Source organism: Athene cunicularia (genome assembly GCF_003259725.1).
Source record: "Athene cunicularia isolate RWA chromosome Z unlocalized genomic scaffold, athCun1 chrZ_part1, whole genome shotgun sequence".
Lineage (NCBI taxonomy): Eukaryota > Metazoa > Chordata > Aves > Strigiformes > Strigidae > Athene > Athene cunicularia.
The window spans coordinates 17,484,826-17,507,653 of NW_020799142.1; the positions used below are offsets into that span (position 1 = coordinate 17,484,826).

Consider the following 22,828-nt stretch of genomic DNA (forward strand, 5'->3'; position numbering starts at 1 on the left):
CGGAGGAAGCAAGCAGCCGATTCAATGTGAACGATAGAGCAAGCTTCAACTTTATTGAAAGAAATCACACCTTATATAAGCACTCTACAATAATCATGCATACTACTCACAAATCTATTGGACACATGTAAAAGGCTACATTATAATATCCCAGCCCCTTGTGGCATCTCAGGCATGTCACAACACCTTCCCTCCTCTGGCCTGCTTTCTTTCCCAAGGCCGTTCCTTTATCATACACAAGGCCATAATGTACCTGAGTTTCTCTCTTTGTTAACATAACAGTCCTTTGTTAGCATAACTGTACCCTGGGTTTTTTCCTTTGTTTACCTCAGATGGCTGCAATCAGCTTCTGCAGGGAGCTATGGCCTTGTTCTCTGCAAGCCATTCTCCAACACTCCCCCTCCCCCCTCTGGTTAAATAGGGGAGGTACAAAGAGAAGAGAATTCGTAGGTTGAATAGAAAAGAAATAATTTACTAAATATAACAACAGTAACAATAGTGAATCCAAAAAGAAATGGATAAAATGCAGCAGTGGCCTACCAAGCTCAGTGACCGTCCCCCTCACAGCAGCAACACAGCCTGATGAACAGACGGCGCACACAAGAGAGAGAGAGCCTGCCCACTTAAACCTGTGGGCATGACATCACATGGTATGAAATACTCCAATGAAAATTTAATTGCATCCTGGTTGAAACCAGGACACTTCCTAAACATTATCACAGAGACATGGCCACCATTGCTAAATGTCTCAACCTTGGCCAGAAGTGGGTCTGACTTGGAGCCAGGGGAGCTTCAAGAAACTTCTCACAGGAGCCACCACTGTAGCCCCCTCCCACCCCCCAACCCAACACAATAGTGTTCCCTTCCCAGATGGGCTGCTGACTGATTCTGGGATATCTTTTTTAGCGTATAATGTCTTGTAGACCTCTTGTTCATAAGAGTTTTATGGAAGTCCAACAAGCAAATGCTGGTTTATCTAAATGCTAAAGACTAATTTTATTTCAGGCATGTTGCTTTTGTTTTATGTTCTTTGGGTTGGTTCCCAACACACTTCAAAAGACTCCCAGGAATTATTATTGACACATTCTGTGGATTTTTTATTTTGAAGATGCCTTGCCTGAAGGTTTTAGCCAGCACTTTGAAGAACAGCAACAGAAACCTAGAGCAAAATTTTCTTCTCCTGTGTCACAACGTGAACCTCCACCTTGCTTAGCAGATAACAAAAAGAAAGAAAATGGCCCTGAAACTAAGGTAATGTGAAAAATTCATTAGTACTTACTGGGGGGGAAGAGAAGATGAAGTTTTCTAAAAATCAGAATTTGTATTGACTTCCAACAACACTGTGAAAAAGTTCTGAAAATATGTTATGCTTTATAATTGTCACTCATGGTATTTTAACTTCAGTGGGAGGGTGAGTTGAAGGTAACAGTTCTTTCTTGTGAAGTCTAGAAGGCTCTTCATAGTTCATTTTCTTTTTAGTAAAGCATAGCTGAATTTTGTTCCAATTGTCCTGGAATTAGTACATTCTGTTTATTTACAGATGGCAATCTTTATATACTAGTGTGGGCTTAAGTTTGCCTGTGTATTTGCAGTGTTTTGATTTATGTGATTATTGACTCTTACACGTAGAAATCAAAAAGATTTCTTGCAAAAGGGTTTTTTTTTTACAGCAGTTATAATTGTTCAAGTGTTAATATCTATGTAAGTAAATTGTGAGATCTTTAGCCTGGTTGGAGAAGTTTGCCCCATGTTTTGTTGTTATTTATGTAGTATAACATCCCACCTATGGGGAGGGGGAAGTAACTAAGATTCCCAAATCTCCTTGGTGTGGATTAAGGTGAGAAGACTAAAGGTGTATACATAAATATCAACTTTAATGGGAACAAGTATTCGGTAAATGTTGGCACTCACAATTATGTCTTTAACACTTTAAACAGCTTAAAGAGAAAAGAGATAGAGGAGAGGGAGGTCCTGGATCTAGTGTCGGACCTGCCAATAGAGGGCCAGTAGAGAGTCCCCTCTAGACTTGTATGTGCCCTTATTTATTGCTCCAGCTTGTGGGCTTGTGGAACCTTCTCTTGCCTGAGTACCAAGAGTAGTTGAGACAGCAGTCATATCAAGAGAAGTGACACCAGGCCCATCCCTGTGACTTACTTGTGGTCCTTCCTCTCAGGGCATTGCACAGGCTCACAGTACAGTCACTTGGGACTTGTAACTTACAATAACTTAGTTTTTGTACATAAAATAATCTTAAGCAATAGTTCCTAAATACTGACAAAGCATTGGTCTTTTCACTTGCTTGTTATCACTACTTTTAATTTGCATTGTTCTTCCTAGGAGACAAGCGTGGGGAAACAGAAAGAAGTGAGTATGAAGGAATGGATTTTACGGTATGCTGAGCAACAGAGTGATGAAGAGAATGAGTCTGTGAAAGAGACAAATGAAGAAAAGTTTGACCCAGTAAGATAGAGCTTCATGAAAGTCTTTCAAAAACTTGTATGTCTGGTACATCTCTGAGTGGTGGAGCTGTTTGTTAAAAATTGGGAATTGAGTACTTTTTCTATGTTAACCTATTTTTATATTTGCAGGCTACTGAAGGGGAAATGAGTTGAAACTTCTTCTTACTGAAGTTGTTTTTCCTTTCCTTTTTTTTTTTTGTACTGGTCTCAAAATACTGAACACATTGTGCTAGAAAGGAAAAAATTTTGAAACACTTCTCAGATTAGGAGAGTGACTATCAAATTCTGAGAGATTTTGACAGTTACCTAAAACCTAATTGTTCCTCCTTGGTGTAAGCTTGGTATAAAGGACAACCCCCACCCCCCCTGCCTTTTATTATTAGTAAACTGTATTGTATGATGAGCATACAATATTCAATTTGTAATTAATAATTGTTTGAAATAGAATGAGAGGTATGTACATCTGGTTGCCAAGCTTTCAGAAGCAAAAGAACAAGCAAGCATCTCCAAGCAAGACAAAGACAAGCAAGGCCAGAAGGTAGCACAGGGGAAAATAAGAAGAATTCAGCAAGGTAGAGCTATGCAAATTACCTGTGTGTGTATTTTGTGACTTGCATATTTGTTAGTCAAGTAAGTCCCCGAGTCAGATTGAATTGATTTCATCATGTTTTATGCCACTGTGTGAATTTTATGCACACTGTGCAGGCTTTCACAAATCTGTCCTTTCCATGTGGGTCAAATTCTAAGAAGTCAGTAACATTTCACTACTTCTGGTTTTGGATACTTGGTATGGATTAATATAGTTGGGCTTTTCTTTTTAAAGAAGGGATGTTTAATTAATATAATTGAAGGGGGTTTTTTTAAAGAAGAAATGCTCAGCAATTGGTGAGTGTGAGTTGTGTTCTCTCTCTGACAGAAATGGCTATACTTGAAGAACATCCAGTATTTAATCCAGCTATAAAGATTTCAAACCAACAGCTAAATGAAAAGAAAAAAACTCCATCACCACAGCCTCAAGAAACCACTTTGAATTTGAGCTTGCTTGAAAAACCCAGTAGTGCTGCAAAGGAAGAAAAAGGTGTGTTGGAAATGGTTCTGTACAAGTTTGGAATGTATCACAAATTTCCAGTGTCAGTTCTCGTTTTTCCAGGCTGTATTGCGCTGCTGAGTCATCAAGCTCTGCTTGTGTGTTGGAAAAGCAGGTGGACTGCCTCACTGATCAAGCTGACTTTAAAGGATCTGTCTTTGTTTTTAGTAGATCATGTTGAAAGCTATTTTTGCCATAGTGTCATGTCTAAAATTCTGGGGTTTTTTAATTATAGGGCTAGTTACTGTTTCCATTGTCACCCTCTTTTAAAACTATTTTGATTGTAAACTTTCAAACTGTTAGATTTTCTAGTAACCAAACTTTAGGGAAAGCTCTTAAATTATTGGGTGATCAAAGATGGCAAACAAAATATTGAAATTAATTTCCTGCTAGATACTTTTGTGGGAAGAGCAGGAATTTGTCATGTATTTCTGTAAAACATTTCAGAAAAGACTGCTCTCTAGTAAAAATACATTTGAAGAAGGTAAAAACACTTGCAAAGAATTGTAAAATAAAATAAATTTTAGGAGACTTAAAATGTGTCTTTCTGCTCTTGCAGTGAAAAAGAAAGAACCACTAGATATAAGAAATTTTGATTATAGTGCTCGAAGCTGGACTGGTAAATCTCCAAAACAGTTTTTGATTGACTGGTGCAGGAAGAATTTTCCCAAGAGCCCAAATCCTGCTTTTGAAAAGGTTCCAGTTGGAAAATACTGGAAATGTAGGTATGTATTTCCTAGAAATTTACATTCCTTTACATTTTCCTTTTGGTTCATTTAAAAATAAAAATGCTGGCTACTTCTGTCTTGTCATGTTGATCCAGATATATATGAATCTAGTGTGTTTAACCCAAACTCTTGTTTTAGTCCACCAGGGAGGTATTTCACTGTGGATATTTTTGCAAAAGTAGTGCTTAGACAGGACAGTATCAGAAAAACAAGGTTTAGTGTATGATCCCATAAAGAAGGGATTAGGTTTTAATTCTGTAATGCTGAATGAAAGGTTCTGAAGTGAACCTGCGAGATAGATTTGGGCATTTAAGTTCTGGCATTCTCATTCAAAGTAATATATTAAATCACAGGTTTTAAACATACAAATACCAAAACCTCTTTGGAGCTTAAAAGTGGAGGTTAGAAATTTTTATGAAAGGTAAGTTTGTAACCAGAACAGTGCAGTATCAGTGATTTTTTTTAAATTTCTTTTAGAAAATGAATGTATAATACAGTGGTATAAAGTAGAGTATTATCACAAAAATAAAGTAGACACTGCATTACAAGTAAGTAATGCTTCTTGAAGGAGCCAAGTAAAAGAAGCTGTCATCTTGCTCAAGTGAAAAGCTACTAGTGTCCCCATAAAAATATGAGAAATTTGACTGCTGATCTGATTGGCATGTATCTTACACAGGTAGATCATTTACTGTCATCTCAATCTCTGCAAAGTAGTTACAAGCACACATATAGTTAGTCCCTCTTCCGAAGCAACTAACCTTAATGGTAATCAGGATAAATATAAATACCTCTGCTTTGACAAAAGTGAAGACATTTGTTAAGAGAAAAAAAAAAATCACAAGTTCACGGCTAGAATCTGCTGCTGAAAATTTTCTGCTATTCAGTCAAGCTTTATTGGCTGTTTACAAGGTATTACTGAGTAACATTTAAGTTTCTTTAGCTTAGTTTCTCTGTTTTAATTTCACTCATGTTTTTGACCCGGCTTTGGCTTAGATGGAGTTAATTTTTCTTCTTAATAGCTAGAATAGTGCTGTGCTTAGGATTCTGGGTGACATTTGGTGTAAGGAGAATGTTGATAATACACTGATGTTTTCAACTGTTACTAAGAAATCAAGGACTTTCCAACTTCCCATGTCCTGCCTGTGTGCAGGTGTTAAAGCTGTGAGGGAGCACAGCCAGAGCACCAGACCCAAATTGGGCAATGAAAATATTCCATGTCATGTAATGTAATGTTCAATATATATAGAAGGGTTGACCAAGAAGGGGGAGTTCTCTCTTGCTCCCAGAATTGAGGTTTTGGGATCTTGGCTTCTCCAGGATTGGTAGTTGGGAATGAGCTGGGTATTAATTAGTGGGTTTCTGCATGACCTGTTGGTATTTTTTATCTTTATTATTGTTTTATTTTATTTCAATTAAAATGTTTTTATCTCAGCCTATGAGTCTCCCTACCTTTATTCCTCTAATTCTCTCCCCATCACCTGGGCAGGGGAGGGTGAATGAGCAGCTGCTGGCTGGGTTAACACCCTGACAGTTTTAAACAAAAACATTTAACACATGTGCTGTTTATATAGGTAACAGATTTAAAGAAATGCCTGTGTGAATTTATCTTTAAGGGTCAGGATTACCAAATCATCGGATGATGTAATGGTGATGTGTCCTACAATCGTAACAGAAGATAGTATGCAAGCACAGCATCTAGCTGCTACTTTGGCCCTCTATCATTTAACCAAAGGACAAGTAAGATTTTCACCAATATTACTGTTCTTAGCCTGGAATCTGCCTCTGCACTTGTTTATTGTAATATCCATAGTTAAATTCTAAAAACAGTTTAATTAAGTGTTTCTCATTAAATTATTTGCTTGTATTATATGTTCATTTACTTTTATCTGTAATTATGCCTATGTGTTGTAGTACAGGGAGGAAATTTTTTGATAGTAAAACTGTTTCTTTGGTGTTATAAGGAATGCAAGCCAGTTGAAAATAGAGTCTATTGTTGGCATTTATATTACTCTTTTCATCATTTCTGTATTTAGAAATAGTTCCCTATTTCACGTTTTGTCATATCTTTTGTCAGTCAAGTTCATTTACACATAAAATGTTAGTGGTAGTACATAAAGTAACTTTTTTCTGCTTTTTTCCACCTGAAGTCAGTTCATCAGCTACTGCCTCCTACTTACCGAGATGTTTGGCTGGAATGGAGTGATATTGAAAAGAAAAAGGAAGAAGAAAACAGGATAGAAACCAACAAACCTCGTGATAACTTTATTGCTAGATTATTAAACAAACTCAAACAACAGCAACAGTTACAATCCGAAAACCAACCAAAATTATCTGAGGGTCCTGAAGATTCCTGGGAAAACTTAGTTTCTGATGAGGACTTCAGCAGTCTCTCCCTTGAGACCTCAAACACAGATAATTTGGAACCTTCGCGGATTTTGTTCAAAAAGCTGCAAAGTTCCTCCAGATACCAGAGGTTTCTGAAAGAGAGACAGGAATTACCCGTGTTTAAGCACAGATACTCAATTGTAGAAACTCTTAAAAAACATCGAGTAGTTGTTGTGGCTGGTGAAACAGGCAGTGGGAAGAGTACCCAGGTACCCCATTTCTTGTTAGAAGACTTGCTGCTAGATGAAGGATCAAATAAATGTAATATTGTTTGCACACAACCCCGAAGAATCTCAGCAGTGAGTCTGGCAACCAGAGTTTGTGAAGAGCTAGGCTGCGAATCAGGACCAGGAGGAAAAGTAAGATGTGTCTGGATTAATTTTTCTAGTCTTAATCAAATACAGGGGGACTGGATTGTTGGTACAAAGTGAAAAGATTGTTTCTTGCACAACCAAATAATTAGATGTTATTTTCTCTTGAGAAGGGCTTTTTGCTGTGTCAGCTGTTATTTTGGAGATTGTCACTTGTGAACTACTTGGTATCCATACATGATTTCTAAAATCTTTACAGGGTGTGTAAGAGCAAGAGTGTTTCATAATGGAGTTGGTCAGAGATTAGAGCAAATTGCTCAGAGACTGTCATCTCAGGAGAAGTCTCCCCTGAAAAATCTGAGCAATCCATTCTGGCCTTGAGTGAGGCTTTGAGGCCACTTCCAACATAAGTTATTTTGTTATTTGAAGAAAACCAAGGTCCTGTATGCTTTATGATAGTGTATTTGTGCAAAAGGATTTTTGAGGAATGCAAAGAACTATGAAAAAAACACTTAAAGGTCTTTGCTACTCTGGAGAACCTTAGTAGTAGATTTCAATGTATTTTCCCTTTCTTAACAAAGGAAAGTGCATATATAACAAAACAGTGTGGTAGTCATTCACCATACTATTTAATTAGCAACTTGTGCAGTGTCTGAATCTAATAGTGTTTAAATTTCACTTCATTCTAAGTATCTCTAGTTTGTATACTATTTTAAGTTATGCCTGTATTTTTAATATATTTTTTTTTAAAGAATTCCCTGTGCGGATATCAAATTCGTATGGAATCAAGAACAGGAGAAGCCACCAGACTACTCTACTGTACAACAGGTGTCCTGCTTCGGAAACTTCAGGAGGATGGTCTTCTTTCAAGTATATCACATGTTATTGTAGATGAGGTTATCAGTTCTTACTATTCTGCAGAAACTGTAGTTATTCTGAGCCTTGACTTGTACTAAAGCCTTACTATAGATATGTTTTTCTAATTCTAGGTACACGAAAGAAGTGTCCAGTCTGATTTCTTGCTAATAATTCTGAAGGAGATCTTGCATAAACGTTCAGACCTGCATCTGATTTTAATGAGTGCTACTGTGGACAGTGAGAAGTTTTCCAGCTATTTCTCACACTGTCCCATTTTAAGGATCTCGGGGAGGAGTTACCCTGTTGAGGTAGGTAAATGTTTCTTTAATTATGCAAGACACTTTGTATGCACGTTTGCTCAGTTAGTGTATCTAGGAAATACATCTGTATCACTTTTTTCTTACCAAAAATACATAATTTAAATGTGTATTTCAAGGACTTGTAACCCTTTTCCTTACTGAAAATATAAAATTGCATCAGTGCTTTCAAGTACAGTGTTGTACTGTTTTTTCTGATGGATTTTTAATTGATTAAAATCAGTCCATCAGTGATGCTTTGGTTTTTCTCAACGTAGGTAGAAAGGAAAGAATTAAAAGAATTCCCCTCACCCCCCCATGCAAGTTGTTATTTCACTCTTATGTGGGTTTCTCATGCATATTATATAAGCTGTGGTAAAGGTAGTGTTGGTGATCATGTGGAGAGACCCGTTAAAAAACTCATAGCAGCTCTATGAGTAGGTTTTCAAAAATCATAAGAAAGATTAAGCTGAAATTTAGAAGATCTATTATAACATTAAGAGAAAGGCATGCCCTGTTTAGCTTTGTATGTAAGCTTTAAAAAATGAAGACGACTTTGGTTAATTTTTGACATACTTTGTATTTCTTCTGTGAATTTTCACTAAAGATTTTCCATGTTGAAGACGTAATTGAAGCAACTGGCTATGTTCTGGAGAAAGACTCGGAATATTGTCAAAAGTTCTTGGAGGAGGAGGAGGAAGTAACAATAAATATTACTAGCAAAGGTGGAGGCACTACAAAGTATCAGGTAAAAAAGGCACTTCTAGTTTTGGCTTGGAAGTATTGATTATGTTTTTAATTATTATTTTATCACCTTTGTTCCTCTTATTAGATGTGGTTGGGTTATATAATATCAAATATTCTTTCAGTTGGTAAGATAGGCACAATGGCACTCATATAGTAGAGACCAAATATCTATTAATGCTGCACCCTTGTGTTTGTGTCTCCAGCTCCTTTATAGCTGCCTTGGTTTCTGCTATATTTGACATTTGAGTTCTCCTCTACAGATTCCCAGCTCTAGCAACAGGGGAAAGCATTCAAGTTTTTTTCTCCCAAAGAATTAATTATACTAAGTAATGAACCAAAGAACAGAAGAGGCAAGGCCATGTCCTTCTTAGCTGAAAAATTCCCAAGATCCTCCAACTTGGCATGTCAAATGAGACGATTTACATGAGATTCTGTAGGGCTTTTGGGTTTAACAGGCTGTGGTTAATTCTGTAGGTACTCTTCTGTGACAGCTGTGTGTGCTTTGGGATGAAAATTCTTGAAGGGAAGAGTATATGGCTGCCATGTGACTTTAGGCAACTTGGGCTGTTCATCTAGATTGCTTTTATTTTGAGTAGATACCTGTCTGCTCTGACTTGTTCTCTCAGAATCTCTATAGTACTGCTTCCATGGACTTTAATTTTTACTATTTTTTTAATCTGGAGTGTCATTTAACAGTAGTAGATACCTATACACAGGTTACATAAGTGGCTATGATTTAATCTAACTCACAGTGATTTTGATGGGAGCTTAGTTAAATGTCTCTTATCCAGTCTTTGTTTTAAGAAAATTAAGTGAATGACAATTTGGCCTTTTTTTCACTTACCTTCTAAAACACTGAAAATATTATTTTTTTGTGTTCATCTTTTTAGGAGTATGTCCCAATCCAGTCTGGATCTGGTACTGATTTAGCTCCTTACTATGCAAAGTATAGCAGTCGTACACAACAGGCAGTCTTCTATATGAACCCTTACAAGATCAACCTTGAACTTCTTTTGGAGCTGCTTGCATACTTAGGTACAGCCTACTTATGAAGTTTATATACTTGGAGCTGTCCTTTGGACTTACTTGTCAGCATTTTGTACTGATAATGAAGTACTTGTCTTCATTCTTAGATAAAACATCCTAAACATGTTTACCTCAGGGCCCAGAATTGGCTCCCATTCTCAAGTGAAAGTGTTTGCAAATGGATCTTTAACTATATGCCTGTACTGTACTTTCCAGATAGAAGTCCTCATTTCAAGAACATTGAGGGTGCAGTGCTGGTCTTTTTACCCGGTCTTGCCCATATCCAACAGCTGTATGATCTCATTTCAACTGACAGAAGATTTAACTTGCGTGACAGGTAATGCAGTTAATAGTTTAATTTAATTAATATGTTTGGCTTTTAAGGTCTGCTGTTCTTCAAAAGGGACACTGAGAGTTATGCCTCTGAGCTGTTTTGTGCTACAAATATATTTCCATTATCTAAAAATGATACAAGCAAAAATGACAGGTGCTTAGGAATGGTACAGTAATAACTTTCTTCTTTTGATTTTATTTTTTGACAAACTTACTTAATCATAAAGCACTTCACTACTTTTCCACTTCTTAGGGTATAGAAGCTGCCATATTTGGGATATAGCTTATTGTGGCTTATGCTTTACATCAAAGTGACTACTTCCTGAGAAGAGATCCAGAGACAGTAATATAGCAAGAGAAGTGACATAAGGTTGTAGTGACAGATAGTTTTGAAATTTATTTTGTGGGTAGCTAAAAGTTAGTTTATGGCATAAAAAGAACATTTGCAGTCAAATTCTAAAGATTCTTAGATGGACTGAGATGTCAAGGTCTAGAAAAGGAAAGTACAAATCTCTGTCTTACCTCTGAAGACCTTTATTACTCGGGCTGAAGGTTGCATGTGTTTATAGTTCTGTGCAAAGTTTCAATAATGGTCCTTGTCTTGGAAGCACAATGTAAAGAACTCAGACACCTAGCTCCCTCTTTTGCTAGGCTATTGATGTAAATTAGAGTTCTGCAGTGGTAGTACTTTTCCTGAATTGTTACCAAGTAGAACAGACTAAGAGCTAATGGTGTTATCCTTTCTTGATATTGTAATAAAACACTGAAGCAGTCTTTCATACCTAATCATACAAGGTTTTACTCTTTCAAGTGTCCATTCTAGTCACTTTTTTCGTACTTGTCATCATTCTGGTCTCTTCTTTTTTTTACTGTATCTTAATTTGATAAGTGTATACTGATTTAGTGTAATTTCTTGTTCTAGGCACAGGTTGATAGCTTTGCATTCTGTTCTTTCAACTCAAGATCAAGCAGCTGCATTTACAATTCCTCCTTTTGGTATTAGAAAGGTATGATATATTTAGAAAAGCAAAGTTCACCACCGAAAGGAGAAACTTTATGTAGGTGCAACTCTGTTTTAAAATCAAATGATAGAGAATTAACAACCAGTAGTTCCTGGAATTTTCTCACTGGAAAGAAACAATTAGTCTGATTTGGTGCTCTGTAACAGATGCTAGCACACTGTGAAAACCTTGACAGTAATCAGACAAATTTTTAAACGTAATACTTTTCTAAGAGCTTCTTTAATTGTTACTTTCCTGTATTTTAACTATTTGTAACTGTTATCTATAGCTTTTACCTAGGAAAACAGTGTTTTACTTAATGCCAAATCATTTAATTAAAAGTTGATCAATTTTGGCAGATACTAGCTAGTAACTTTGATGGATTATAACACAAAAAGTAAAAATTCTTATTTAACTTTTGATTCTTTAGTAATTGGTGCAGACTAAATAATTTTCCAAGTGGTATAGCTGTTAATGCTTTGTCAGATTATTTAAGGAAACATTTCTGGGTAAACAAACTTTAACCAAACATTCTGTAATATTGAATAAAAGGATGAAAACTGTTAGACATTCCCTAATTCTTGTATTTGTTATGTTACTACTTCTCAGATTGTTTTGGCAACCAATATAGCAGAGACAGGTATTACAATACCAGATGTTGTCTTCGTAATTGATACTGGGAGAACAAAAGAAAATAGGTGAGTGATTTACATCAATGATACTGTGATTACTGTAAATATTTAGAGGTTAGTATTGCAAGAATTTTGTAGTATCCTTATTAAGCTACAGTTCTGGATGAAAAATGTGCTGAGATCATTGAACATTGAACATCTTGCAGTTCAGGTGCAAGCTTGGAATAAATCTCCATTTTTCAACGGGTGTGAAGAACAGCAAGGGAAATTTTTCAGAGATTTGGAGAATTATGACTAAGTACTGGTTTAAAAATAGAGTAAATCCTTTTTATGCTATCTCAGTTTTTAGAAGGGTTTTTTTGTGCCTTTTAAATGTGAAAAGCCTTACAGAGTGTGTTGGGGAAATTCTGAATTGCCAGGGAGATTAAATAATACAACAGCACTTTCATTTTCTAATTTTTACATTTTCATTAGTAAGTTGTATCCAAGGTTCTATAGTGTACAGTTTCCCCCAGGTATGCTTAGTTTTTAAAACTAAATATAATATTTTCAAATAAATACTGTTTAGATAAATTATTAATATGCTGGTGTTTAAGTATACATCAAAATTTTAATTCTGAAATCTGAATGGGCACCTGCTTTGCAATTTTTAAGGTATCACGAAAGTAGTCAAATGAGTTCCCTGGAAGAGACCTTTGTTAGTAAAGCTAGTGCTCTGCAGCGACAAGGAAGAGCTGGGCGTGTTAGGGATGGATTCTGCTTCCGAATGTACACAAGAGACAGGTACTGTAAACTTAGTTAGCAAGATTTTGTAAATTGCGTAAATATTTTTGTCTTTTTTTTTTCTGTGCACAAACAAGAAGTCTTGTTGAAATTGACTTTACTGCAAACTGGAACTGTTAAACTGTAAATTAAAAAAAAATAAATTGTATGACCAAAGTGTTATAATAACACAGTAAGTGTTTTAATTGATTTTTTTAAAAATCGGTTTTATTCTTGGTATCTCTATAATGTGTTTTGAAGAAAATTGTCATAATTAAGAAAAAGTGCAGCACCAGGGAATTGTAGATGAGTTTTTAAGTAACATTTACTGCCCTGCATCAAATTATACACAAACCCAACCTCCTGAATTTCAAATTTTTTTTATCAGAAAATTTTGTAGGCTTCTGAAGTGTTATCTCTATGGATAAAATAAATTATACAGTACTGCAGAATAAGTTTCTGATACTGCAGTGGAATAACTTTTTTCCTTCTTGTCTGAAAGTCTGAAGCAATTTTCAGCTGAGAAACAGTTAAGGTAAAAGTATTTTGAAATAACCAGTGAAGCGTGCATTTTAGCCATATGCAAGACTTTCAGTTTGCACGCTGTGCATTTTAAACTTGTTATGAAAATCAGGGTCTTACTGCCTTTCCCTCTCTTTCACTGAAATACTTGCTTTCCAAGCTACCACACACACCTTAATTCAAAAGGTGAATGGTTTATCCCTGTATTAAAACATGTGCCACTCCCCACCGCTTGCCCCTCAAAAGAACATCTGCAAGGAATGAACATGTCAAACCTGAGTTTAAGTTGAATTCAAAGATTAAATTGGGTATCTGTAATTCTGTGTTTTTTTGATGTTGCAGGTTTGAAAGTTTCATGGAATATTCCATTCCAGAAATACTGCGTGTGCCTTTGGAGGAATTATGCCTTCATATTATGGTATAGTTTTGGTCTTAGAATTACTGACAGCGTTAACTAAAATGTGACATGTGCCTTTGGAGGAATTATACCTTCGTATTCTTGCGGGGGTTTAGTTTTGGAATTACTGACCTTGTTAGCTAAAATGTTTGCTACGACAGCCCTTATCCAGTGTGGGCTTCTCCCACCAGGGCAGGGGAGAACCCAGTACCAGTGTTGTGTGTTGGAAAATACAGGGAATGCTGACCAGTGGGAGTAGCATACTGTACTATTCCAGATTACCTCAGAGGAACAGTCCAAATTTAGTTAAACAGCCTTTAAACTGATTTCTGCTTAACAAAGCAATTCCATTCCCTCTCCTTGCATCCTGAGTAGAATATGCATAGGAGAACTGTTTTGCCAATTATCAGGCCTAGCATAAAGGACACAGCCAGCATAAAGATGAACCAATAACCAAGTTGTATCTGATACAAAAGGGTCAGTACATGGGTGAGCTATGGGGGTACAAACAATTCAGTCAGATTATACATAATGGACATCAACCCCACTGACCCCAACAACGACACCACACAACCAACAATGGATGGAATAAATGGTGAAATGCAGTCTCCCACAGAAGGGATGGGAGACAACTGAGTCAAACCAAATACTATAAGGCCAAGGAAGCCACACACTGAATCTCTACACAGCCTACGTCTACAAAAGCCAGAGCTGACTAGAGCCCAATCCCAGGGAGACAGGAGGTTCTTCCCCAACAGGAAACTCTGCAAAGTGCATCCACCTCACAGACAGACACTGCCCCTTCCTACAAGTGGTCCCAGCTTTTATCTCTAAGCAGGACACCTGACCTTTGCTTACTTAATGTGGGACACCTGGGGCTCACTTACCCAATGGCTCTCCCTGCAAGGCTGTGCATCCTGGAGGGAAGCCTAAAGGCAAACTCACCTCCCATTTGGGAAGGGCTGTGGGTGTCACCCACATGTCAACCTTAATCTGAGGCTTGGGGTTGAAACCCCAGCATTTTAAGAACTAGCAACCTGGCAAATTAGTGCTAGGTTTGAACTTTATCTCATCAGGTTTGAGAGTCTCCTGTGACCATTGGTAATGTGATTCTCTGATCAGTGGCTGTACCATACGAGGTTGTTCCAATAAATGAAGCTTTGTTAAATTGATGTGGGGCATGTCTGTATTCTGAGAACCAAGATGCTGGTTTAGAGGGAATGGAATGTGGGCTTTTGGTTGCAAGAAGAGCTTTACAGTTTCCTTCATAGCTACTATAAAAGTGTACTATAATAACTTTTTATATTGAAACATATGCCTATTTACTCCACAGAAGTGCAATCTTGGCTCTCCTGAAGATTTCCTTTCCAGGGCATTAGACCCTCCGCAGCAGCAAGTAATTGGTAATGCAATGAACCTCCTGAGGAAGATTGGGGCTTGTCTGTTAAATGAGCCTAAACTGACTCCATTGGGCCAGCACCTTGCAGCCCTTCCTGTCAATGTAAAGATTGGCAAAATGCTTATATTTGGTGCTATATTTGGCTGCTTGGATCCTGTGGTGAGTAAAAAAAAAAAAAAAAAATGGTTAACTCTTTACGCTTAATCTTAATTTTGTGACATCATATTTCGAAAGGATGATGAAAGAAGTTATTTTAAGGTGAGGACAGCTGGACTTCATGCCATCATGGAGGGGAACAATCTAAGTGTTCTTTACAGTTGGGCTCCATGAGCTTTTCCAACCTAGGTGATTTTATGATTCTGAACTCCTAGGTACTATTCACAAGGGAATAGTCAGACTTGGTTTCTAGTTCTGTCTGTTACAATCCCAGGGAGTGTGTCACTTACAGAAAAAGCCTTCTTACATGTGGGTTAGACCAGTCTGGATTACTCCATAGTTTGTGGCCTAAGAACATGTTGATATTAAGCTACTGCAAATTAATAGATGTGGTAATTTATTATATGAAGACTGTGGCATAGTTTATACTTTCACCTAATCCATATAATGTACTGTAAGTTAGGAGGACACAAGGGTATGTTAGTTGCTGAAAACTGGAAGTTAAAAGTGTTCTCTCAGTATCTCCTGTTAATGTCATATAATCTAAAGCTGTTGTTTAATCTGACCTTCACTGTATTACTTCAGGTACTACTCTGTCATTTGACAAAATATTTTGTGTGTTTTGAAATTTATTATTTTTATCAGTATATATAAGGCACTATGTAAGCAATGTCTCTAATATAAGTAAGTTCTGAATTCTGTGTAGGAAATTCTTAAGGTGATAAATCTTCCTTGAGATGTAGAAGATGAAGTATCATTAAATATTACTGTGAAATAAAACTTAAAGCTATTTGTATGATAAACCTGTAAGCTTATAATGAAATACTTGTAAGTGATGTGTACTTTACTAATTTCAGGCAACTCTGGCTGCTGTTATGACAGAAAAATCCCCATTTACTACACCAATTGGTCGAAAAGATGAAGCAGATCTTGCAAAATCATCTCTAGCAATGGCAGTTTCAGACCATATAACAATCTACAATGCTTATCTGGGGTAAATGATAATTCTCCTGTGCTTATAGGTAGATTCAGATAACACTTAAGTAACATGGTTCTGTAAAGAATTCTTAATAGCTATCTTCTCTTGAATTGTTTGCACCTGCAGTTTTTCTCTTCAGAATAACAACATATCCTTTTGTGTTCCAGTATTTGGCTAGCTTGCTTACTACCTTATCTTTTAACTCTTTAACTATGCTTCCACATGTACAGTGGTGTACTGTGTCTGTTTATCCTACTGTTTAAAGTATTTCCTGTTTGTGATAGTCTGACCTGAATATTTTGTATCTGAGAAAGTACAAATGCTTATATTATAAAATGATATACATATACATGCTTTTTTCTTTTTAGGATATTATCACTAAATCTCAAAAACCACACCTGAATTGTTTCAACTGTCAAGATGGACAGAAGTGTGTAATTTCTGAGAGAAAATTACCTTGTGTTTTTCTTAGTATCTGTCAAATTTGTTGCAGACATGTTCTCCAGAGTGCTCTTACATTGGCAGTGTTCATCTTAATGCCACTTATTTTTAGTTCTGAGGGGAGAATTCTGACCAAAACACAGTATTGCCATTTAATTCACTACCACTTTTGTATTGTTACACGCTTGATGTGGTTCTTTTTCCTGTAATAAAACACATTTTTTTCCTTAGGTGGAAAAAGGCTCGACAAGAAGGAGGATATCGTGCTGAAATGACTTATTGTGGAAGAAATTTCCTTAATAGGACTTCACTGTTAACTCTGGAGGTAAACAAAATAATTACGCTTTGCACTCCTTATTTGTTAAAATCTCCCTCTGAGAATGTCATGCCCCTTTAAAGATGTGATATATTGCAGTTACTATTTAGATAAGACAAAAACAAGTGAAATGCTAGGGACTGATGAAATCCACACCCTTAATTAAAGTAGCTGTGTCTGCATTTGAGTTTTGATACACATGCTTCGTTGGTATACAGCTTTGTAGTCACTGCCATTGGAAAATCTAGTTCTTACTTCCACCAGAGAATCAAAACTCAGAAATTAAAACTTAGATTGTGGGGGTTTTGATATTGAAGAACACATCTGTTTACAGTTAGTTTGAAAGATGAGACAGACAAGTAAATGACCTTTATTTTTGTTGAGAAAATGTTTTAATTGGTCTTTGCTATTTAAGTTTGGGTGACTGCGCTCTCCTAAGCAGAAATAGATCTTTGATACAAATGTATGTATCTTTTTTATTTTAACTACAGGTGAGGGATTTGATTCTTGCTATATATATAGTACCATATATCAAATTTCGTATTCCAGATAATGTTTTTTTCTCATAGAAACAGCCAGTATTCCACAGTGGTTGCAGAAAATACAAGTGTTTTTCTAGTAAGATATTTTCCCCTGGAGAGGATGAATGTTTGGGATGGAGTGTTGTCTGCTGATGGAGTATGTACCTTTTTAAATTCAGAGTTTTATTAACACCTTACTAATTTCAGGATGTGAAGCAAGAACTCATAAGAGTGGTCAGAGCAGCAGGGTTCACAGCACCTACAACATACTGTGGATGGGATGGAAATGGAGCCACACAATCCCTTTCTCTGAATGAAATAGCTCTTCTTAAAGCTGTGTTGACTGCAGGGCTGTATGAAAACATAGGAAAAGTAATATATACGAAGTCTGTAGATATTACAGAGAAGCTGGCTTGCATGGTAGAAACTGCTCAGGGTAAAGCGCAAGTGCATCCTTCCTCTGTAAATAGAGACTTACAAACACATGGATGGCTCCTTTACCAGGAGAAGGTAAGTGAAAATAGTGAATGCTAACAGTTTGTGTAAAAGTGGAGTTATGCCTCTAATGTTAAATAGCATGCACCAGGCTAATGTGTATCTGAATGTCTTGGTCATCTTAAGAGTCTCCAGTATTTAATGATTCTAAAGTCCATAAAAATGAGTCCGCTGAGTGCTGAAGTTAAGACTGAACATCATGAACATGCCTGTTTGTGGTGAAGCTGCTAGCTGTAAATGAAACTACATTTCTATATCATTGACTTTTTTAATAGCACTGTTGATTTTAATACGATCACTTTAAGCAGTAATATGTAGTAATAACCCTTCAAAGTGTGCTTTCCCTGTTTACTCTTCTAAACAGACTCTATAAAGTTATGAAACTTGGTGCAGGCCTTGCATATCCCCAATAGTAAAATGAAATAGCCATGTCAATGTAATTGACTGCTGAATTTCCTAAGTGAATTGCATTTTTTTTTCCTGATGTTTTCTTCCTCCTCACAATTGAAAATTTTGTCAGCTGTTTGCTAAATTCAAGTGTTTATATTTAGTTACACTTCTGACAAAACAAAACCTTGATAGCAGTTGCTTAATGGCCAACTTTACTGTAGAGAAACAGGAAATTACATTAGACTTCTTAGTGCCTATGAAGTGATAGTATTTTTTTTGGAGAGCTGAAAATAGTTCCTGCCCCTAAGAACCTTGTGTAAGGGCAAGACAGCAGCTAAAGTAGGTAAGTTATTCCATGAACAGTAGCCCCAAAGCCTGAACTTGTGTGAAGATGCACTCTTTTTGTTTCCTTTCCTTCCACTATAACTTTTTCCCATCCCATTCAGTGTTTATTTGAGAGGCTCCAAAGCTAGAAGTAGCATATGCTGAGCCCCGTAGTTTACTCTGTGTATGTATCTGCATGTGTGCCCACATTTGTGCATGAATGGATGTGCATGTATGGATGTAGATAGACAAACCAGCTGCTGCTAAGAATGATGTATAATGGAATCAAATTAATGGAATAATTTGATTTTACTAGGTTTATTAATTTTGATATGTCTTCTCTGAATAGCATTAGGCTAACAACACTACCTTTCTGTTTGAATTTTGACAAGAAAATTGTGGCTTCAGCTAATTTCCTGGTAGTGTGTAAGCCTGGTCACTTTACTTAGAGGTGATGTATTTTATGTGGTCTGAGCAGACAAATTGCCATTAGTTGTTCTGTGTTCTGTGACTTGTGTTTATTTGGATCTTAAAAGCAAGAAAGTGTATTTTTTGCTTTTAAAAGTAGCAATGAAATTTGGTGTTACAGTTTTTCTGGTTTGGGGGTTTTTGTTGCTAATTCTTGTGTTTTGTTTATATGCAGGTGAGGTACACTAAGGTGTATTTGAGAGAAACTACTTTAATATCACCCTTTCCCATTTTGCTTTTTGGTGGGGATATAGAAGTCCAGCATCGGGAGCGTCTCCTGACAGTTGATGGCTGGATCCATTTTCAGGTGCACTGCAGTGATAACTACTACCTTTTGTGGTTCCATGGGCTTTTGTATTACACAGTTGATGTATGTGCAAGCTTAATTCAGAATGCTATATACGTAGGATGAAGTCAAGAGGGAAGAAGGAAGGACAGAATTAAAGGAAATTATCGGAAAATTTATATATATGTAACAATCTTACCAAATCACACTCTAAAGAATAGGCTTGTAATATATGCAGCTTGTAACAAATCACTTTCCTCTCCATGAAAAAAAAAAAATCAGTTCTTTTAGAAAAGGTGTTAGAAAAAGCATATAGACTAAGCCTTGTTTTATAGAGCTAGTATGGAAAGCAGATGTGTGCTATCTTATATTACCCTTTCCTACAATCTTATAATAATTAAATACTTATCTTTAAAATACTATTTACTTTGTTTTATAACTGAAACAGAATTATTTAGGAAAGGAAAAAAATCCAAGTGGAAAATAGCTGTTTGCTTGGATTTGGAGTGTTTGGGATTTTTTGTTCAGGGCTTTTTCTTTCCAAGTGAAAAAGTTTTATTTGGAAATGGGAAAACTGAGTGCATTTTAGCACATTTTTGCAGACAAAAATTGAAACAGGTGACATGCCAAAATCTGTTGTAAACTCTGTTAAATATTAAACACTGGTTTTTGCTAGCCTGCCAGCTACTTGGTTACAATTTTCTGTGTTCATGTGGGCTCTGTGTTACACTCAAGGAAGACTGTAAGTCACAAAACATTTTAGTTTTGTGCGCTCTGATGCAAGCAAGCAACCATCTAATTGAATTCACTTTTTATCATGAATATGGAATTTTAAAAAGCAGCTGCCTTGTGGGTATAGAGAATTTTTTATGTTCCCTGGGTAGCTATGAGTTGTGCAGTTGCTGGGCCAATTACATCCTTTAGTGTATTTCAGAATGTTTATTTTCTATGGAGATGATAAGAATATGTTGCATTTTGTGCTTTTTTCATAATAGCTGCTTATTGTACCATGAGCAGTTTATAAATAAAATAAAGAGTGGAATAGGGATTCCTGAAAAAGACTTCAGCTTTAGATATGCAAATTCCTAGTGAGATTTAGGAGAGGTTTGTGACTGCTTTCTCGAAAGGCTAGATGGACCTCCTGAGAGGGAAATATGTAGATATTTTTTAGGTATAAATTATTTTAGGTATAAATTAATTTCTACTTTTATGCCTTCGAAAAAAACAATTAGACTAAGAAGGATATTGATAAATTAATAATTTTATCATATGCTGGTTGTGCATGATACGTGTGAGAACATATTTTGAGTTACCCTTCTGAGCTGTTCTTTAGGCTGTGATGCTACAAAAACCAGGTGCTTAAGAGGGCATAACGTAAGCCCAGTCATTTCTTGAGAACACTATCCATATGCTTAAAATGTATATGCATTATGTTTGCAAGAGTCTTGTTAAAAACTTAATATGTAAGGTAATCTTTTAATTTATATTTTGGTATAAAATGTCTGAGTAATGCAAATGTTTTTCTTCTCTGTTCTTTATAGGCTCCTGTAAAGATAGCAGTAATTTTCAAACAGCTGAGAGTTCTCATAGAGTCTGTTCTAAAGAAGAAGCTTGAAAATCCTAAAATGTCACTTGAAGGTAACTTTTACTGCTCTGCTGGCATTACTATTTGTTAAACAGATCTTGGGGCAAACCTGAGGAAACTTTAGTACACTGCATCCTGACCCAGTAGGGTTAATGTGACTTGAGTATCATTCCATTATCATGAGAGACACCCAAAAAGTCATTACTAATCCTAGTGTGTTGAGTGGCTCATCCCAGATGTGTGAAGATCTGCACAACTGGTATTTTAAAGTTATCCCTGGTAACACTCAAGGTAGTGGTAGTAATGGGTAAGGTGTGTGTCTCAAAACAGAAGTTAGATTGAGTGATGGACCTCAGGCATGAATGAATTTTGTTATGCAAGCTGTCCCACAGCTTAGGTTAATGATGGCGAACAGCATGCTGATGCCCAACATTAAGGGGTAGAGGAGCACAATACAAACTTTTAACACTGGATGTTCAAAAGAATATTGTGGATTTGGAGAAAGAAAGTGAGTTCCTCTATGCTAACACATCTGTAGTTCACCCATCACTTTCTCAGTCTTTTGTGAAATACTGAAATGTCCACAACCAGCACACTGAATAATTTTATAAATTTTCTAATGTACTGTGGACATACTGCTTGCCTTTTTGTTGTGCTTTTGAATCTGGCATAGCCTAAAGCATGAAGATTTCAAGTTGCTGAGAACTAGACTTGGCAACCAATTTTTAAGCTCACCTCTTTCCACTCACTGTCTGTGTTTTCTTTCCTAGATGATAAGATATTACACATCATCAAAGAACTGATAAAAACAGAGAATGGGAACTGAAACCAGAAATCAGTAACAAAGCAGAGCTTCAGTAATGGCAGGGGACATATGCACTCCAACATTAACTGAACGTATTTTAATGCTTAGTGTGTTTGATACTAGCCATGATGTGGAAAGACTGCATGATTTACATAGAATTTACTTTTTTTCTGTATTAAAGATTAACATTGAATATGTTTAGCTTTTACAATATATTTGGTGCCATTTGTCTGTGCAAATGATGGATGGAAGCTATTTGCTATTAATATAAAAATGGCTGTGGTCAGTTCCTCTTTTTCTTGTTTTAACATACTAATCTTTACCATTGTAGTAATGATTAAAGCTTGGGTCCTGAATCTCAGCTGAATAGAGTTCCATTAGATGTGTGCAAATGAAAGACAAATGCTTCTTAATGTGGGTTTTCCAAGTGTAATTTTATTTGATCTCTGAATTTACAGTATTAAATCAATATATCTTATAGACGTCTTTGTTTTTCTATATGGTTTGCACTAAGGAGATGTTTTATTATGAGATGGTACGGACTGCTGTGAACAGGTACTCAGCTAGACATGTGTACTGACCTCTCTCTTTTCTCCCACTTCTTCCTCTTATTCCCCCTGACCCTTGTCTCCCTGCTACTGTAGTAAGTTCTGCTGTTCCTTCTCTCTGTTCAGTTTTGCACAGTCCTGCGAGCTTGCCCAGGGTATCTCCCCCTCCCCGTGTTTGTTGCTCACCCCAAGTGAAGGGCACTACTTACACAGAACAAGGTAGCTGTTAAAGCTCTGGGGTTTCCGAGTTACAAAATGTCAGGAGCGGGAGAGACGTTTGTTTTAGTAGTGGCAAAACCGGAGACACAGGAACTTCAGCGGGCTCGGCTCAGGCTCTGCCCCAGTGGATTTTAGGGCGCTGCCGCCCGGTTTGTGCACCGTGTCCTCCCGCAGCCCGGCGTGTCAGTCCCGGTGGAAGGCGCCAGAGAAGAGCCAGGCGTTTCGCTAACTCGGCCCCTTTTCGGATTGTGTTGTGGAGACGGCGCTCCGGCAGTGCCCGGCCGACCTCCCCGCGGCGGGGGGGCGGCGGGGACCCCTCCGGCCTCCCTGAGCCCCCGAGCACCCCCCCCAC

General features: G+C 36.9%; 1 protein-coding gene across 2 annotated transcripts in view; it reads left to right on the plus strand.

Moving 5' to 3' along the window:
- DHX29 (DExH-box helicase 29) overlaps positions 1 to 22,828 on the plus strand; it is a 47,116-nt gene that overhangs the window by 16,333 nt on the left and 7,955 nt on the right. Inside the window, exons 5-27 of one of the 2 annotated variants that reach the window (XM_026865432.1) lie at positions 1,109 to 1,251; positions 2,338 to 2,460; positions 2,905 to 3,031; positions 3,376 to 3,537; positions 4,106 to 4,271; positions 5,888 to 6,011; positions 6,422 to 7,018; positions 7,723 to 7,866; positions 7,960 to 8,136; positions 8,732 to 8,872; positions 9,762 to 9,906; positions 10,114 to 10,234; positions 11,153 to 11,237; positions 11,841 to 11,929; positions 12,518 to 12,646; positions 13,490 to 13,565; positions 14,878 to 15,102; positions 15,957 to 16,093; positions 16,751 to 16,844; positions 17,564 to 17,866; positions 19,209 to 19,340; positions 20,861 to 20,957; positions 21,675 to 22,036. In XM_026865432.1, coding sequence (XP_026721233.1) covers positions 1,109 to 1,251; positions 2,338 to 2,460; positions 2,905 to 3,031; positions 3,376 to 3,537; positions 4,106 to 4,271; positions 5,888 to 6,011; positions 6,422 to 7,018; positions 7,723 to 7,866; positions 7,960 to 8,136; positions 8,732 to 8,872; positions 9,762 to 9,906; positions 10,114 to 10,234; positions 11,153 to 11,237; positions 11,841 to 11,929; positions 12,518 to 12,646; positions 13,490 to 13,565; positions 14,878 to 15,102; positions 15,957 to 16,093; positions 16,751 to 16,844; positions 17,564 to 17,866; positions 19,209 to 19,340; positions 20,861 to 20,957; positions 21,675 to 21,730 — 3,593 coding nt within the window. In that variant the 3' untranslated portion in view covers positions 21,731 to 22,036. Of the gene's footprint in view, positions 1 to 1,108; positions 1,252 to 2,337; positions 2,461 to 2,904; positions 3,032 to 3,375; positions 3,538 to 4,105; positions 4,272 to 5,887; positions 6,012 to 6,421; positions 7,019 to 7,722; positions 7,867 to 7,959; positions 8,137 to 8,731; positions 8,873 to 9,761; positions 9,907 to 10,113; positions 10,235 to 11,152; positions 11,238 to 11,840; positions 11,930 to 12,517; positions 12,647 to 13,489; positions 13,566 to 14,877; positions 15,103 to 15,956; positions 16,094 to 16,750; positions 16,845 to 17,563; positions 17,867 to 19,208; positions 19,341 to 20,860; positions 20,958 to 21,674; positions 22,208 to 22,828 lie in introns of those variants that run through there. The other variant, XM_026865431.1, reaches the window with a different exon arrangement.